The sequence below is a fragment of the Trichosurus vulpecula genome, chromosome 2 (genome assembly GCF_011100635.1).
Source record: "Trichosurus vulpecula isolate mTriVul1 chromosome 2, mTriVul1.pri, whole genome shotgun sequence".
Classification (NCBI taxonomy): Eukaryota; Metazoa; Chordata; class Mammalia; order Diprotodontia; family Phalangeridae; genus Trichosurus; species Trichosurus vulpecula.
This window is the reverse complement of record NC_050574.1, coordinates 335,250,388-335,268,902: the sequence shown is the minus strand read 5'-3', so window position 1 is coordinate 335,268,902 and position 18,515 is coordinate 335,250,388. Positions and strand designations below refer to the sequence as shown.

Here is an 18,515-nt window from a genome sequence, read left to right as displayed (position 1 = left end):
CAAGTTCAGAGAGGGGGAGGTTGAGGTCTCCCTTTATTATGGTTTTGTTGTCTATTTCTTACTGTAACTCCCTTAGCTTCTCCTCTAAGAATTTGCATGTATGCCACTTGGTGCATGTATGTTAAATAATGATATTGCTTCATTGTCTATGGTGCCTTTTAGCAGGATATAGTGTCCTTCCTTATCTCTTTTAATTAGATCTATCTTTGCTTTTGCTTTGTCTCAGATTAGGATTGCTGCTCCTGCTTTTTTTTTACTTTAGCTGAAGCAAAATATAGTCTACTCCATCCTTTTACTTTTACCCTGTGTGTATCTGCCTGTTTCAAATGTATTTCTTGTAAACAATATATTGTAGAATTATGATATTTTTTATCCATTCTGCTATCCACCTCTGTTTTATGGGAGAGTTCATCCCATTCACATTCACAGTTAGGATTTCTATCTGTGTCTTTTTCTCCATCCTGTTTCCCCCACCCACCCACCCATTTAAGCTTTTATTTCTCCCTCCTCCCTTCCACTCCTCAAAAGAGTTTTGCTTTTGACCACCGCCTTCCTCAATTTACCCTCCCTTTTGATTTCCCTCCCTTATCTTACCCTTTTCCCCTTGCTACTTCCCTCCCTTCTGACCCCCCCCCCTTTTCTTTCCCCTTTCCCCTCCTACTGCCTGTAGGACAAGTTTGATTTCTATACTTATCAGAGTATGTTATTCTCTTCTTGAACCAAATCCAATGAGAGTAAAGCTCATATGTTACTCTTCTCCCTCCCTTCTTTCCCTCTACTATAATATGCTTTTGTGCCTCTTCCTGTGATGTAATTTACCCTTTTCTACTACCTCCTTACCTCTTCTCCCAGAACCCTCCCTTTACATCTCTTAATTATGTTTTTATCATTATATCAGTTATTTTATGGTGACACCCACAGTCTATGTGTGTCCCTTTCAATTGTCATAATAACTACTATTCTCAAGATTGACATATATATACATATATATGTATATATAAACATATGTAAAACAATATAATACTATATAAGGATGTAAACAATTTGCCCTTATTAACAAGGTTTGGTGGGGGCGGTTTCCCCCATTTACCTTTTTATGTCTCTCTTGAGTTTTGTATTTGAAGATCAAATTTTCTGGTCTGGAATTCCCTTATTTCATTGAATGTCCATCTCCTTGCCTGAAAAATTATGCTCAGTTTTGCTGGGTAGTTGATCCTTGGTTGTAGTCCAAGCTCCTTTGCCCTTTGGAATATCATATTCCAATTTCTCCTGTCATTTAATGTAGAAGCTGAAAGATCCTGAGTGATCCTGACTGTAGTTCCACAATATTTGAACTGTTTCTTTTTGGATGCTTGCAGTATTTTCTCCTTGACTTGATAGTTCTGAAATTTGGCTATAATATTTCTTGGAGTTTTCAATTTGGGATCTCTTTCAGGGGGTAATCAGTGGATGCTTTCAATGACTATTTTTCCCTCTGGTTCTAGGACCTCTGGGAAGTTATCATTGCTAATTTCTTTGAAGATCCTGTCCCAGCTCCCTGGTAGACCAACAATCCTTAAATTGTCTCTCCTGTATCTATTTTCTGGGTCAGTTGTTTTTCCCATCAGATATTTCATGTTTTCTTCTATTTTTTTCATTCTTTACGTTTTGTTTGACTACTTCTTGATGCCTCATAGAGTCATTAGCTTCTACTTGCTCAATTCTAATTTTTAATTAATTGCTGTCTTCATTTTGCTTTTGAGTCTCCTTTTCCAATTGGTTGATTTTACTTTTCAAAGTATCATTTTCTCTGTTTAGATTCTGAATCTCCTTAGCCATTTTGCCAATTTTACTTTTTAAAGATTTGATCTCATCTGTGGTTTTTTTTTTCATTTTTTCTTTTACCTCCCTAATTTGGTTTTTAAAATCCTCCTTTAGGTCTTCCAGGAATGCTTTTTGGGCTTGAGACCAGTTCACATTCCCTTTTGGGGTATCAGATGTGAGTATAGTGTCAGTGCTATCCTCTTCCAAATTGGTATTTTGTCTCTGTCTCCATAAAAAGAATCGATGGTACTTATTTTTTTCATGTTCTTCTTCATGTTGGTTAGCTTTTTCCTGGCTTTACAGTGGATTTCTGCTTTGGGGCTCAGGGAGCTCTGTCCCAGGTTTCTTGTTCTGGGAATTGTGATCCTAATTACTGGCTTTGTGTGTTGCAGCCTTCAGTTTCCTGAGGTGTGGGGGAGGGTGCTGGATGTTTCCTCTTCCCCTGGGGCTGCTCTCCAGCACTGTTTCTCTCCAGCAATGGTCTCAGCTGTTGTCTGTGCTAGTGTCTACCACTTCCCCTGGCTGTGCAAAGGCATGCCTAGGTTCCTGGTGTTGATCTTTACTGGCTCCCCACCTCTGGGACTTGGGAATTCCCACTGTTTGGCTACAGAAACCTCACTTCTGTCTCCTCTATTCCAGGGTTTTCCCGAGGTATTCTCTCTGGGTCAGGGAGGGAGGGATGAGAGCTATTTACCTGGCCATTATGTCTCCCAGAAATTCAAGAAGGTGTTTTTCAAACCTTTGGGCTACAAGCCTCAGGAGTGGATATCTCCCGGCCACAGATGCTGTGCTGCTGCCTCCCATCACTTCAACCGACTCTTGTCCTGTGTTGGGATGTCTGGGGATCTCCGCTGGTTTTGGGTGCCCAGCTTTCTCCCAGCCTGGATCACTGGCTGGTTTCCACAGCTGCTTCCACTTTACAGACCCATCCTGTAGACCATGAGGGCTCTCTTGGCTTGGAAATTTGCCCCACTCAGTCTGCTAGTGGCTTCTAACTCTCTCAAATCTGCTCAGATTCACTTTTTTAGAGGTGTCTGACAGAATTTGTGAAAGAGCTCTGATAAGACACTTTCACGTGGCTATCTTGGCTCTGTCCCCCAAATAGTTTAATAGAGGCATAGGTACATAGTAAATTTCTCATTACTATCTGTTGATTGATCAAAACAGCATGAAATGATTTTTCTAGACTCCTCAAAATGACATTTTCTGAACTCCCCTTATATAGGCTCATTATCAAGACATTCCCACAAAAGTCTTTGAGTCTTCTGCTTCATGTGGTTTAAGCCAAAATCAATTTTTAAGTCAAACAAGATCCAATGCATTTTATTGGGTATCGTTTTAGAGGGATAAGAGGAAAAAGAACTTCCTCTGATCCTCTTACTCTCTTACCAATTAAATGCAGTTATTCCCTAAGATTCTATCTTTGGCCCTCTTCTCTTCTCACTAAATATTCTCCATTGACAATGTTCTGAAACCAAAAATTTTGAGAACCACTACCCTGTTAGTGCCTCCCCTCCCCACATTGTCTTATATTTACTTATATGTATCCATGCTGTCTACCCTGAGAAAATAAAAGCCCCTGAGAAGGAGGAATATTTTATTTTTGTCTCTGTATCCCTAGTAACTGGCACAGGGCAAGTGGAACCTTAGTAAATGCATATGACCTGGGGCACAGAGAGGCTGTGCTTTGTCCAAAGTCACAAAGCCAAAAAGTGCCAGGAGCTGGACTTGAACCCGGGTGGCTTTGACTGTCAAGCCAGAATTCTATTCTACAACCATGCTGTCCCTATGAGAGGTGGGAGTTTTATCATGCCCATTTTACAGATGAACACAGTAAGCCTCATGTGGATTAGATGAGGTGCCAAAAGTCACAAGGTGCTATTGGCACAAAGTGATTTTAAGTCCAAGGGCTTTCCCCACTACCACACATTTTCTTCTGTGATTGTATGACCTTCTACAGACTCACCAAGACTAGGTACCAGAATATCCATTTAAACCTGTAAGTACTGGACACCACTTTGGGAGTCTATACCCTAAAGAAAGAGGAAAAGGATCTATATGTGCAAAAATATTAATGGAAGTGCTATCTCATGGTAAACAAAAATTGGAAACTAAAGGGGTAGCCTATTGGAGAATGGCTAAATGAACTGTGGCATATGAATGAAGTGGAATATTAATCTGCTGCAAGAAATGATGGGACTGATGATTTCAGAGAAAACTGGGAAGACGTTTGTGAACTGATGCAGAGAGAAGTGAGCATAACCAGGAGAACAATTTATACAATGATAACAAGATTATAGAGAAAAAGAACTGGAAAAGACATCAGAATTTTCATCAACACAATATAATGATGAACCAAAAGAATCAAGAGGAAACATGCCAATCAACTTCTGATAGAGAGATGAACTTAAGATGCAGAAAGATATATACACTTACAGACAGAAACAATGTGGGAATTTGCTTTGGAAGACAATATCCTTGTATTTTGAGAGATTTCCTTTTCATTATTAAAATTTGGTGAATGGGTAAGGGAGTAGCAGGAGGGAAAGACTAATTTTTTTTTTAATTCTTGTTACTTGAAAAATAAAACCAATAAATTATTTTTAAAAAATAAATGGGCAGGCAGATTCATTTAAGAAATCTTTTAAAAGCTTTTAAAATGGAAGAATAATTTGCCAGACAAAGCTTTTAAAAATGGAAGAATTATGTGCCAGATGAAGGTGATGGAATCCTAATAAAGCTGCCCCCAGTCTCAATATTCTGACTTCCTTATGGGCCCCACTGAACAGCAGGCATGTCCTGATTTGGACACACAAGCTGGCATTAACCACACCACAAACCCCCAGACTCAATACAGCCACTGCCCCTAGTTAGCCACTGCCCCCAGATCCAATTCACATATTTGAACAGGTGTGTTTTTATACTCAACCACAATCACATCATCCATTTAGCACAAGAAAGGACCATAATACGTAACTATCTATCTTGACCAGACAGGACCATGATAGCTAGTCAATCAGAGGGCAGCATAACCAGGATGTTTGACCATTGAACCACAGAAGGTCCCTTCCCCTATTACTTAGTCCCTTGAAAAATCCCTTGTGCCTTTTTAATATTAATAATTCCTGTTATATAATTGCATCTTTACCCTATAAAATCCATCTTGCTTTCTCTGAAGCTGCTGGTTCCTCTTGGAATTTATCCCACTTTTGAGGGGTGTCAATCCTCAATAAATGCTTGTACTTGGATTAGAGGTGGTCTGACTCTGAATTCTTTAAGATGGTGCTGCCACAACACACCATGAACCTGCAACAAAGGGATTTTCTCAAGGACTCCCTCTTCCTTTTAGGATCATTTACAGACTTCTCTAAAAGCTCTTTAACCAACTGTCCCCAGCCTACCTTTCCAAGTTTATTGCATATACTCTTTCGTACACTTGACAATTCAATTAATGTGGCCTATCACTGTTCTCTTTATGTGCCATCCCATTCCTCATATGCCTGCCTACACATTGGCTGTCCCCACTTCTTGTTCCCTGCTCCTTCACATCCCCTTCACAGAATTCTTCACTTTCTTCAAGACCACCTTCTAAATGAAGTCTTTCCAGATCCCCCTACTTGTAGTGCCCTCAATTTAATTAAACATACATATATCAATCACTTAGTTCAGGAGGAAAAGCCAGCACCCTGAATTTCAGAGCAAAATACAAACAAATTACAAATGGAGACAATATAAATGGACCAAATTACAATCCATAGTTACCAGAGAAACACCAATATCTGCCTGGGTTCTCAAAGTCAGGGGGGTGCAGTTACATGGCTTGCCCAGAGTATCAATACTCCTTCCATGAGTGAGAGCCCCCAAACAAAGCATCTGGCTCTCTTCAAAGCTAGGGGGCTGTTAACAACGGCTGCCCAGAGTCTCCACATCAACACTCCTCCATGAGTGAGCCCCAGACAAAATGCTAACCTCTGAGTTTTTATAGCCTGTCCAGGGCCCGAAAGATTCACATTTAATCAGCAAAAGTGTGTGAGCCTGGGGCTTAGCACTTAGTAAGACTTAATCAAAGGCACTGCTTACTTTAGCATTCTGAAAGAGAAAACAGTAAAAAAAAAAAAAGTCCCACCTTAGTTACCAATACAAGAGGAGTGAGAATTAATCATTACGAAAAATGAATAAGTATAACTGAGAAAAAAAGTGTTTTGGAAATTTTGGGGCTATTTCCTTTCACTGTAAAGTAGACCTTCCTCTTTTGTTTAATTAGTGCTTTTGAGAAGTCCTCCCTGGACTGAACCATTCACTCAGAAGATAAAGGGTTGCTTCTCCTTGCACAATTTGAAAGAGGCCTTTAGGGGGTATCTAATTACCTTATTATATGACAATACTTTACATTTATGTTCATGAATTAACACATGGTAACAGGGGAGCAATAAGTCATTTCTACAGCCAAGAAGGCACTGCTTTATGGCATACCCTTGCACTCAATGGATGTGTGGAGAGCCTGCTTCCTTTTAAAATTGGAGTCAGGGTGACTGACCTTATAATTTCAGTTCCAGCTTCTCTTTCTGCAAATCAACATCCACCAAAATGAGACAAGGAGGCTTCAGTGAAACTAAACCTGCAACTCCAGATATCCAGAAGATACTTGACCAGGTGAGGTAGAACATTCTATGAAAGGAAGGATGTTATTGAAAATAATGGCTTCTGATAACTTGATAATCATCCCCCCCTTTTCAAAAATTACTTTTTGGGGTTTATCTATCATCTCTATGATGTTCTCATTCACTAGTTTATCCATTGCAGCATTTTCTGTGGTAACAAAGAACTGGAAATAAAGCTAGATGGTCATTCATTGATTTGGGGAATGGCTAAGAAAAGGTGGTATATGAATAGAATAGATAGAACATTCCTATGCCATAAGAAATGATGAGTATGAAGAACTTAGAGAAGGATGGGAAGACTTATACGAGATTATGCAAAGTAAGCAGAAATTGAAAAAAGAATATACACAATGGCTGCAACAACATAAATCTGGTACAGTGACAAGAGCACTGAATTAGAACTCAGAGCAAGTGGGTTCATATCCTACCCTCTGACTCTTACTATCAGTGTGACTTTTGGCAACTTGCTCCATACCCTTGGGGCCCAATTTCCTCAGATGTAAAATGAAGGGATTAGGGTTGGTGGTACCTGATGTTCTTTTCCAAGTCTAAATTTATGATTCTATGAAGCAAAAAAGAAAGGAAAAAAAGACTAAATACCATAAGTTATATATAAATATGTAATATATGAATTATTTTATAATATAGTATAATAAACTTTAATGACCAAGCCTGGCCCCAGAGAAGAGTTATGAGAAGGTCTTCTTTGCAAGGGTGAGAAACTATATATTTGGAATGTTACCTAGACTGTCAGACATGGTTGGTTGGTTTTTGTTAAACTGGTTTTTTTTATCTTTATTACAAAGCATGGCTTAGTAGGGAGGATAGATCTGGAAGTAAAGGTGTTGTAAAAACAAAAAGCATCCATTTTGAAAATAAAAATATGTGCTTCTCTGGGTACTGAAGCTGACATGCAGAATGTATTTGGCAAGCAGAAATTATAGAAAAAGTGGGAAATTCCACCTATCATTAGTGAATGAATTTACATAGTTTCCTATGCCTTATAAAATCAACAGAAACAGTTAATTTGCTTTAGTTCGTGGACAAGACACTTACTGAAAAAATGAAAATTTGTTCTTTTCTAACTCAATATCAGTCCTTTTTTTGTCAATTAATTTACATCAGTTACAAGATCTAGGTGTACTTATGATGCCACTAAGAAACCATTGATTTATCAGACTAAAAATATATTATTAAAGAAATAGAAAAAGTAAATAATGGTTTTGTGAAGGGGAAAGACATGATAGTATAGAGAGGAACAAGTTATTGCTTCTATTCAGACCTTTTTAATTATGTAATGTTTAACATTTTAGAGCCAACATCTAGTCCCGGCTCTGTTACTTAATCTACAAAATGGAGAGGTTCAAAAAGGGATCCCTAAGGACCTTCCAGTGCTAACATTCTTTGAATCTATGATAATCAACTGAGACTCTAAGGACACTTTTTAATTTTATTGGGTGAAATCAATCTGTAACTAAAGTGTAGCATAGGCCTCCAGAACATACAGGCTGAGAATACTTGACACCAGCAAAAGGATTTCAGATGGCCGACAAAAAGCACTCTCCTGTTTGTCCCATTGCTCACTGTAACCCACCATTACTAGTCCGTCTCTAGTCTAACCAATGTGGGGCCCAAAGAATTTTAATCTATTTTAATTTTGGTCCCTATATACTGCCAAGTTGTGCAGGTCTGCCGTAGGATCATTAACAATTCAATGAATAAAATTTAGAAACCACAGCAACAACCTTGTTTGTTAAGGACAGAAAGATATAGAACAAAACTATGTTGCAAAAGAGATCCTAATGGTCTCTGACTAACAAGTCAATAATATACAGACACTTTTCAAGCAATAAAACAGATTCTGGTGATGATAATTCCGATCTTTGTGACCAAAATGATAAGCTATTTGTGTTTCTGCCTTAGTTTATGAAGTACATTGATGGGATGAAAAGTGTCCAAAAGAGGGCCATAGTGAAGGGCTTCAAGTCCATGTCACATGAGGATCCATTGAAGGGCCTGAGGGTATTTAGGATGAAGAAGAAGAGACTCAGGGGATACAAAATATCTACCTTCAAGAATTTGAAAGCAGCAGCTAGAGTGTCATGCCTGGAGTCAGGGAGACTCAACTTCCTGAGTTCAAATCTAGCCTCAGACACTTATTAGCTGTATGACCCTGGGAAAGTCACTTAATCCTATTTTCCTCAGCTTCGTCATCTGTAAAATGAACTGGAGAAGGAAATGGTAAACAACTCCAGTATCTTTGCCAAGAAAAACCCAAATGGGGTCACAAAGAGCTGGACATGTCTGAAACAACTCAAAAACAAGAACATTTGAAAGCCTACCATTTGGAAGAACTAGTAGACTCGTTCTGCTTGGACCCGAAGGGCAAAGAAACCCAGAAGCAATGGTTTCAAGTTACAAATAGGGTCAATTAACTGTTAGAGCTGTTCAGAAGCAGAATGGACAGAGGTGGAGTTGGAGATGCTCTCCTTTTGCCTTTCAAGTAGAGATGGGAGGATCATGTGCCAGGCATGTTATGTTAGGGATTCCCTTCAGGTATGGGCAGACTAGATGGTCACTGAGGTCCAATCCATCTCTGAAACTGCTGCTTCTGTGATTCTCTACAACTTTGTGAGGTCATCATAGGATCACAGGATCACAGGGCTAGCCCAGGGATTCTCTGCCTTTTTGTGTCTCATTGGCAGCTTGGTAAAACTTAAGGACCCCTTCCCTGAACAATGCTTTTAAATGCATGACAAAAAAGTGATTCTACTTTTAAAAGTTTAGCAAGTAATATTTTCATCTCTAAGTTCATGGACCCCTGAAATCTATCCATAGCTTCTTTGAGGGTTTCTCTGATTTCCCTGGTTTTCGAATCCCTAGAACTAAAAGAGCCATCAGAAGTCATGTAGTCCAACCCCTCATTTAATACATGATGATGTTACTGAGGTCAAGAGAGGTGACTCAGCCCATGTTACATGGGAAGTGAATGTCTGAGGGGGAAGTTGAAACAGAGTCCCCAACACCAGAGGCAGAGCTCATCCCACTCTACCCCTCTACCTGTCAGCTCAGGGGCTGTCACACCCGTTTGTGGTGGTTTGTCCTTCCTTCTCAAAGAGGACCATGACCTCAGGGAGGTGATGCCATGGGGAATTGGATTTCAGTAAGGGAGGGCTGTGCAAAGCCACCAGCCTCACTTTCTCCTCTGGAGTCATCTGGGCCCAGTGGCCAGATATAGATCAGGATGACTGCAGATGGCCCAGGATGCAGTGGGGTATCTAGGCCTCTTTAAGCTAAAGTCTTTAACAAGTCTAATTTTAACTGACACAACACCTATTCAGTGATTAAAGCTAAATAAGAAAGGAGGCAGAGAACACTCATTTACAGATAAGGACAAATCATTTACAATTGTGAAAGTTAGTTCCATTCCTATTTCCATGAAGACCAAGGATGCCTATTACATCTCTACACTTTTAAGACTTCTCATAATAGTTAGGTGCAAACCATAGAAGTCCTATTCCAATGCAATATCATAATGTGGAGGTGATCCTGCACTTTGCAAAACTATGCCAATGGAACATAAGCTCTAGCAGGCCCTTCCTAGCCAGAAAGGCCTGGTGACAAATTGTATGTGTATTGACCAAGGACCAGCCTAGATTAGTTATGAAAGGTCCATTATCAGAGAAATGCTGAACCAGGTGATGTGTGTATATTGGCCACAGCCCCTCATGAAGACCATCTATGGAGTATTTGTAATCTATGTAGGCAGAGGATATACCCAGATTGACAAAATTATGTGTGCTTGAAGCATAGCCTTTTTCTTGGGTCTCATAAGCCCCTGTCTTTCTGCAGGAAGTTACTGACAGGAACAACTGCTGGAAAATGCAAGAGTGTGTACTTGTGTAAGAGACCACAGATTAGGGAGAAGTTAGAGGTTAACAATTTGACCACTTCCTGAAAGGTTAGGGTGAGTGAGGCAATCCAGCCAAAGATGTTAAGTTTGATAATACATTGTATAGTATGTGGGAAGCTAGGGAAAAAATGGTTCTCTTGTTACTTCCATGACTCTTGCTTGCTAAGAAATTTTTTTTCACTTAGGTTTTTTTTCAATGAAAGAAAAAACCCTATTTATCTCCTTCCCCTACTCACCTCTATTGAAAAAACAAAACACTTCTAACCAACATGTATAGGGTTGAAAGAAAATTCTTCATTAACGTTTCACTCTAAAGAAATAAGGTAGGCTCAGGAAAAAATGTAGCAAAAGGACTTTATTTTTATATCAAAGGAATGCACATTGCATGGGCCTGGTCCCAAGCTAAAGTGCTCATAACCTTTTAAACAAAAACTTTCCTAACAAGAGAAATAAATGTCTGAGGCAGGATTTGATTCCAAGCCCAATGCTCTGTGCCATCTAGCTGCCCCACTAACCATCAGATGATGCTAATTAAATTCTTTTGTTTTCCAAAGATGATGCCTCTTGGTTTATTGAATTCCAGGTTGAGGACAGTTGTCACATGAGTAAATATAAATAAAGTGCTTTGCAAATTTAGAGCAGGTTGGTGGCACAGTGGATAGAGCCTGGAGTCAGGATTCTTCCTGATTTCAAATCTGGCCTCAGACATTTACTAGTTGTTTCACCATGGGCAAGTCACTTAACCCTGTTTACCTCAGTTTCCTCACCTGTAAAATGAGCCGGATAGTGAAATGCCAAACCACTCCACTATCTTTGCCAAAAAACAAAACCCAACCAAACCAAAACAAACCAAAAAACAACCCAAGTGGGGTCATGAAAAGTTGGACACCACTGAGATGAGCTGAACACAAGAAGTATGAGATGATGTTGATTTCTAGGCAATTAATTCTGCACCTAAAATTTGGCCCCCAAAATGAGTCTTTTTCTTCTCCAGGTTTACCAGAGGGATGACTTGTCTTTGTTCCCCCAGGACCTAGGACAGTACCTAAACACATACTAGGTGCTTAATAAATGCTTATTGCTTAGTTGATTGGCATGGAAAAGAGAAGACCTACTGGAAACAGGATAGGTGTCTTCAGGTACTTGAAGGGATAGAGAAGAATGACATTTGTTCTGTTTAGCCCCAGAAGACAGAACCAGTAGCAATGGGTGGAAGTTAAAAAGAAGCAAATTTAAGCTTGAAATAAAGAAAACCTTTCTAATAACTAGAGTTATCCAAAAGTGGAATAAGAAGGTCCTTGGATCATGAATCTAGAGTTGGAAGGGACCTCAGAGGCCATTTAATCCAACCTCCTCCTTTTACAGATGAGGAAACTGAGTCCTCCAGTGAGTTGTACAAGGTCATATTTAATAAGAATCAGAGGCAGGACTGGAATCCAGGTCCTCTGATTCCAAAGGTTAGTATTCTTCACAAGGCCACTGTCCCTCCTTAATAAGAGTCTTCAAACAAAGGCTGGATGATCATGGGATCATAGATTTCAAAGCTGGAAGAGATCTTAGTGGTCTGGTCACACCCCCTTATTTTATGGATAAGGAAATTGAGGCCCACAGAAATGAAGTAACTTGTTCAAGGTGACACAGGTAGTGACAGAGTCAGGACTTGAACCCAAGTCCACTGGATACAAATCCAGCACTCTCTCCACTGCACCACACTGCTCTTCAACTCATGAGATATGTCATACTTTGAGGGTGGTTTTTCTGTTACTGGTAGGATTGTGTATAGATTAGTCACTGAGGTACCTGTGAACTATGATTCTGAGACTATGTTAGCCTCCTTAGCACCTCAGAGATTTGTAGAATCTTTCCTGGAAGAAGTGCATTACAGCCTCTGAGGGAGCACTAGCCACCCATTACTTAAGAGGTCAATCAATCATCAGTCAATCATTTATTCCTCATTAGCAGGAAGTCATTGATGCTGCAATTGATCCCTCCCTGTTGAAATTATTTTTATGTATTTGGTATTTACTAATTTGGGTAAATACGGTATTCCTCCCAGTAGAATGCAAGCTCCTTGAGAGCAGGGACTGGTGGTGGGTTTGTTTGTTTTTTTTTATCCTCAGTACCTGGAACAGTGTCTTAGGCACAATAGGCAAAAACATAGATTTTTTTCAAAAATCATTAGTTAATTGTTTAAATAATGGTGGCGGGGAGAGGGGTTTGACTAAAGTCTCCTTGGTTGTCAGTGCTGCATTGGTTCCTGAGAAGACCAAACCCAATATTACTTTCAGATAACCACTAAATACCTTACCTTCCTCTCTTTTCTTAAGGTAAAGCCACAGTTTGAAACAAAGTGCAATGAAAAATATAGCTACTTTCATGCTGTAAAATACAGAAGTCAAGTGGTTGCTGGGCTCAATTATATAATAAAGGTCAGTGTTCAACAAGTCATTGAATTCTACTTTTCTTTCTATTTGGATGTACATGGAAAATCTAGGGACATTTGGCCCCTTTCCATTGGAGTAACTGGTGAAAATAAAGTGTCTGCCCCAGGTAAAATATAGTGATGGTGTGGTAACTGAGAGAAAGTGAAGAAGGCAGAAGGGAAGAAGGGACTTTGAGAAAGAGATTGACGTCAACCTAGGGAGCAGAGGAGAATTAACCTGGTAAGTTTTGCTCTCGTACTGAACCTGAGAGATGGCAACCAAAGAATGGATGATGAGATGAGAGAGAGGGGGGAAGAAAGAGAGGGAGAGGGAGAGGGAGAGAAAAAGAGAATGATAAAGGCTCTCCCTAGCCCCTCATTTTGAGCAGCCAGGCAACTGGCTAAATCCAAGACAAGATTTATGGAAATCTTTCTGTCAGGGGAAGCTCTCATGTTTAAGACTGTGACTCTAAGAATTTACATACAGACTTTACATAACCATGATTATCCATTGAGGGAATTCCATTTGCTGTCATGATTCCTCTAATAACATGTTAGCCCACATGATTGTGAATTACATGCTTGCAAGTGGAGAGTAAGTCTCAGGGTACATTGTCCCAGACATTCCTGGATTGGAACTGTAAGGTAAAAGAGTGAGAAAATTCCCAAAGGACTGGGTCTTTCACGTCAACATAGCCTCTGAAATGAGGCTGACGTGTTTATGGCCTGAATCCAACAACTAGATTACATGTTGCCTGAGAGTAAGCATCCTGTCTTGTATCAGAGCTTCACACAATGTGAGCAGCAGGTCACAATTGGTGCCCAGGATTTCAAACACAACCTTATCAGAAATTACTGAAGTACATTTTTCCTTTTCCAAATCCTAGACATATTGGGGGGATTTTATCCAAATTCATGATCGATTTTTATCCATGCATTGTAGTAACTCTTGGTCTGTGAATCCTCTCTACCAACACAGATCTAAACCCATCTATTGACTTTGTTGATTAGCCCCACAGAGTTGCCTGGGGTCTAAGGTGGTTAAATGACCTACCAAGGGTCATACAACTAATAAGTGTCAGAGGATTTGAAACCTCTCCAGGTACAAACCCAGCACTCTATGCCCTACACCCCAATTTTAAAAGAAATATATGACCCTAGAGACCCTCCATGTAGCCAGCAGTGGGCACACATATGGGAACTCCTTGGCCACTCCTTTGGGGATTGTAGGTAGAGATACCTAGGAAAAGTAGATAGGATGGGTACAAGTGTTTCTGTCCTTAAGGTACAGCAGAGTAAAACTACCTCAGTTGAGTTAACAAGGCTATATTAAGGTGCTATGAGATGTCAGCCCAGCAGGAGCACCTGCTGCAGCATAGGAAGCCAAGAAACAAGAATTTATTAAGTGCCAACTGGGTGCTAAGCTCTTCATAAATATTATCTCATTGGATCCTTACGAATGAGATAGAGACAATTCCCAGGTGAGGAAAATGAGATGAAGTGACTTACCTAGAGTCCCACAGCCAGTAAGTGTCTGTGGTGAGATTCATACTCAGGGCTTCTTGACTCCAGACCCAGCCCTCTCTCGATCTGAGAACCCTCTCTGCTAACACAGATCTGAACCCAACTATTGGCTTTTTCTGATCAGCTATTATGTGCCAGACGCTATGCTAAGCTCTTTATAAATGTTATCTTATTTTATCCTCCCAACAACCAATATGAAGCAAGTGCTAGTATCATCCCCATTGAGGCAGACAGGAAATGTCTGAAGGTCTTCCTAAGTCCAGGCCCATCATTCTATGCACTGCTTCCCCTAGCTGCCTGACAAGTAACTTACAAGTACTCGAAAAGTGACTCACCTCACTGGGACTCAGTTTCCTCAACTACAAAATGAGCATATTGGACTAAAGTCCCTTCTAACTTTAAATGTCATCTTAAGAGCTAGCAGTAGTATGATATTGCTGCCTGTCTGAATATTCTTGTTCATTGGAACTCTCTTAACTTTAAAAATAAAACTAAATGATCTCTTAGCTCACCTCCCACTGTAATTTTATTTTCAAAGCTTAAATAGGCTCATTCATAGGTTAGAATAATAATGTAAAATTCACATCAGAGTTTATCTAGTCAAAACCACTACCTAAAACAGGAAAGTACCTAATACAGTGATCCTGAGGGGTGAGAGGCACTGGGTTGGGATACATGGCACCGATTTTTCATTTCTCTTTTTTTGCAGGTACATTACGATGGTGACCAATGGGCACATTTGAAAATATTCGAACCTCTCCCTTGCAAAAATGAGCCACTGAACCTGATGAAATACCAGACTGGCAAAACCAAGAATGATGAACTGGACCTCTTTTAGCGTCTCAGTCTAGAATGCATTTGGTTACTTTCATGTGCATCCTGTATCAATTGAAATGAAACATGAATCTTTTTAAAGTATATCTTTACTTTGATGATGCATTGGCTAGTTTTAGTCAATGTTCCCTCTTTTCCTCTCTTTTTTATTGTTTCTTATAAGCAATGGCTCACTGGATAGAGGAAGGGAAAAGGATATATTCAGAAATAAAGTTATATAAGAGTAAAGAATATCAATTAAAATTTTAATCAATTCTGAAATCATGTGCTTTAAATCATTTTGCCTCTTAGCTCATCTCATAGTAGATACTGGTTTTCCAATAGTCAAGGAGCATTAGGTTATCCTATAAAACTGCCGAGCAAATTTGGGTAGCACCCTCTCTGGACTCTTCTCCTAACTTATACTTGCAGTTATGGGTTGGGTTCCCAAGTAAGGGCTGCTATCCCAGGTAGTAAGGGCAATCCTGTGGGTCTGCATCCTTAATACTACATCTCCAGAGCCCCCATTAACCATCACCCAGCACATACAATCAGCAAAGAAATTTACTCAGACGGCATAGAAAAACTTGTACTTACCAAACATTCCCTCCCAAGCCCCCAACAGAGCCCCTGGTATACACGCTGCACAAATACATGATGTCCATGGGGAAACTGGGCTTACACTCAGAGTACAGTGGTAATGTGGTACATGTGCAGGATACATGTGTGGCACAGCCAACTCACAACTCCTGGCACTACATGACCTGGAAATTGTTTGTCTCTGGATAGATTGCTCAGCTGCATATTGAGGGTCTTCTCTCCGTAGTCTGACTCTCTCCTCTGTTTCCAAGGCTCATGTTCCTCGAAACTGCTTTCATCCTAGAGTGGCCATCTCCTTGTATCCATGTCTATCTGAAGGCAGACCAAAATTGCTGGGGATTAAATTACAATTCTTCTCTGCTACCTGTACTAATGAGTAGTATTTACGTGTCAGTAATAGCACCACCTGGATGATTTCAAGGCATTTCCTCATCATCAAAAACTTGGATAACCCTGCCTTTTCAGGAATCTCTTTTGAAGCTGCTCCTTAGCCAATATCTAATCAAAACCTTGTCTTTCCCTCACTACTTGCCACAGTTCTTTCTACCTGTGGTTAGTGCTTAATTAAAGATTCTTGATAGAGTCAATTTCCTCACTGAGGCTTGTGCTCATCTGATCTGAGAGGTGGAAGCTTCTTACTGCCTTCTAGCTCCAGGTCCAAGACTCAAGAGAAAATGAAAAAGATGACCATGTTTTTTTTTACTTTTCTTCTGTCTACTTTTCACTAAGAGGAGTTTTTAACATTTAAAATATCTTTTATAACACCACCACCACCACATGGTATCCTCCCTACATTCACATATCTCAAAATGACACTTCAGCATCCTGGATCTACTCTGAACTGTCTAGCTGGTGTTCCCAGCATCTTTTCCTGGCTCCTTTTTGCTGTGCCCTAGGGACTTTCAGCAGGGGTGGGCTTTGGTTTTTCATTCACCTTGCTATTCCAGGCCTACCTACTAAGATTATGAAGCTTTCTCATACTATGGTAAAAGTTCTCTCCAACACTACATACTAATTTGCCTCCTGCATGGCTGCATTAGTCAGAACCAAACAAAGTTTTAGTTGCCTAAGTTGGACATGCAGGAAATCAACTTTTGAAGGGTTGCATTCAGGTAGGGGAGGGGAGGAAGGTACCCACCTCAGTCTTAAGGTACTCTGTGGTCCACATTCTTAAAACAATAGTTCATGAATCCCCACCAGTGCTTTTGCCTTTAACAGTCAGTCATTTGACACAATTAACTTAAAGCAAAGGCATTTACTGAAAATTGTATTGTAAGAATCATAGCTACAAAATATCTCTTCCCCCAATAAACCAGAGGCATACTCTCCCACAAATCCTCACATCATTGGAAAGAGTGAACACACAATTAGAGAACATAGAAAGTTAAGGAGATTCGTGCTTCTATTATCTTGGAGCCTGATGTTCTTTCTTTTCTTTTCTGTCTTCACAGTGAACACAGTTTTTCTCCTGGGTATGTCTTATTTCCTCCCAGAGCCTGCTCCAAGATAGTGGGAAGTCCCTTACTGGGCAAGTAGATACAAAGCCAGACACCATGATCCAGGAGGAAGGGGAAGGGAGACAAGAGAGAGAAATGCCTTCCCTCTCTCCTCAAAAGAATAAGGAGCACTTTCTCTCAAGAGCTGAGTGGTCCTTCCGTAGCTCTTGCAGAGATTATCCTCCTCAGAGACATCTCCTGCATTGATTTTAGCCTGGAGAGTGTCTTGCTTTTTCAAGGGTCGTCAAGGTTGTAGGGATCCTTCTGTCAGCCAATGGCCCAGTAATGCCAATGCCAAGCTTGACTAAAGAATTTCTTCACATCTGATAAAGTGGAAACCAAAGATAGTCATTTCTTTGCCCTTTCTTTAAGACCTAACCACCTCATTGTCTATTAACCGACCCTTGAGCTCCTGTGATTTTATCAATTAGGCTTCTGGGAAATTAGATGGTCATTCCTCTCCAGATCAACTTTCTCTCACTGTTCTAATACTTTCTCCATTCTTACCTTACCTTGAATATATATTGTATTCTTTCAGTAGAATGTAATCTCCTTACGTTGAGAGGTTGATTCATTTCTTTTCTTGTTATGGATATACCCAATACAATAATAAGAATTTGTCGACCTGAATTATCAGTTGTCTTCCCCTTGCATTTCAAGATCCAACACCAGGGAATCCATTTACTTTTATCTCCTCTCATAAGCACTATCTATCCTATTGACCATATAAAATTGCGCCCTCTCTCCACCCTTTCCAAATTATTTTACTATATCCTTAAACACCCAGAAAATGTCACTAATAATCACCAAAGTGGAAGCATTTTCAAATCTGTTTAAAAAGCGCAGTTTGTGTGTATAGATCTAGGTTATCAGGAGTGCAAAAAGAAGTGTGGTCTAGTACACCAGTTACAAAAGGACAAGACCTGTACACACATTTTTAGAAGAGTTATGAAGTGGTCCACACCTTCTGAAAGGCAGAAGATGGAAATGAAAAGCAAGCCTGGGGAGGGAGGAAGAAATCACCAATGGGAAAAGGGGGTTACACAGGTAGAGGGAAGCTAAAGTCTGGTGACTAAGACCAGAAAGTGAAGCATGGAGAATCTAGGACCCTCAGATTTACTTTCCAGACCATGGTTTCTTTTGTAGTTCTGCATAGCTATCACCAGCAGATGGCAGCAGCTGCCTATTTTCCCTATACTACATAGCTTCCTACCTCCCCTCCCTGGTCAGCTTGAAGTCCTTCTAGGATTCTGGAAAGCTCCTTGAACATGGTGGCCCTCTCA

At 40.1% G+C, this 18,515-nt stretch overlaps 1 protein-coding gene across 1 annotated transcript; it reads left to right on the top strand.

Moving 5' to 3' along the window:
- Positions 1 to 6,355: 6,355 nt before the first annotated feature.
- Positions 6,356 to 15,418, top strand: LOC118839255 (cystatin-A-like). The gene is made up of 3 exons (XM_036746709.1): positions 6,356 to 6,456; positions 12,705 to 12,806; positions 15,033 to 15,418. The coding sequence occupies exons 1-3, from the start codon at positions 6,391 to 6,393 to the stop codon at positions 15,159 to 15,161; spliced, it is 297 nt and encodes a 98-aa protein (XP_036602604.1). The 5' UTR covers positions 6,356 to 6,390; the 3' UTR covers positions 15,162 to 15,418.
- The last annotated feature ends 3,097 nt before the right edge of the window (positions 15,419 to 18,515 follow it).

What these genes read in the sequence shown, in the direction of transcription:
- LOC118839255 (XM_036746709.1), top strand. Translation starts at nt 6,391, where the DNA reads ATGAGACAAGGAGGCTTCAGTGAAACTAAACCTGCAACTCCAGATATC. An exon ending in TCCAGAAGATACTTGACCAG is followed by an intron (nt 6,457 to 12,704) that starts GTGAGGTAGAAC and finishes TCTTTTCTTAAG; the next exon opens with GTAAAGCCACAGTTTGAAAC. An exon ending in GGCTCAATTATATAATAAAG is followed by an intron (nt 12,807 to 15,032) that starts GTCAGTGTTCAA and finishes CTTTTTTTGCAG; the next exon opens with GTACATTACGATGGTGACCA.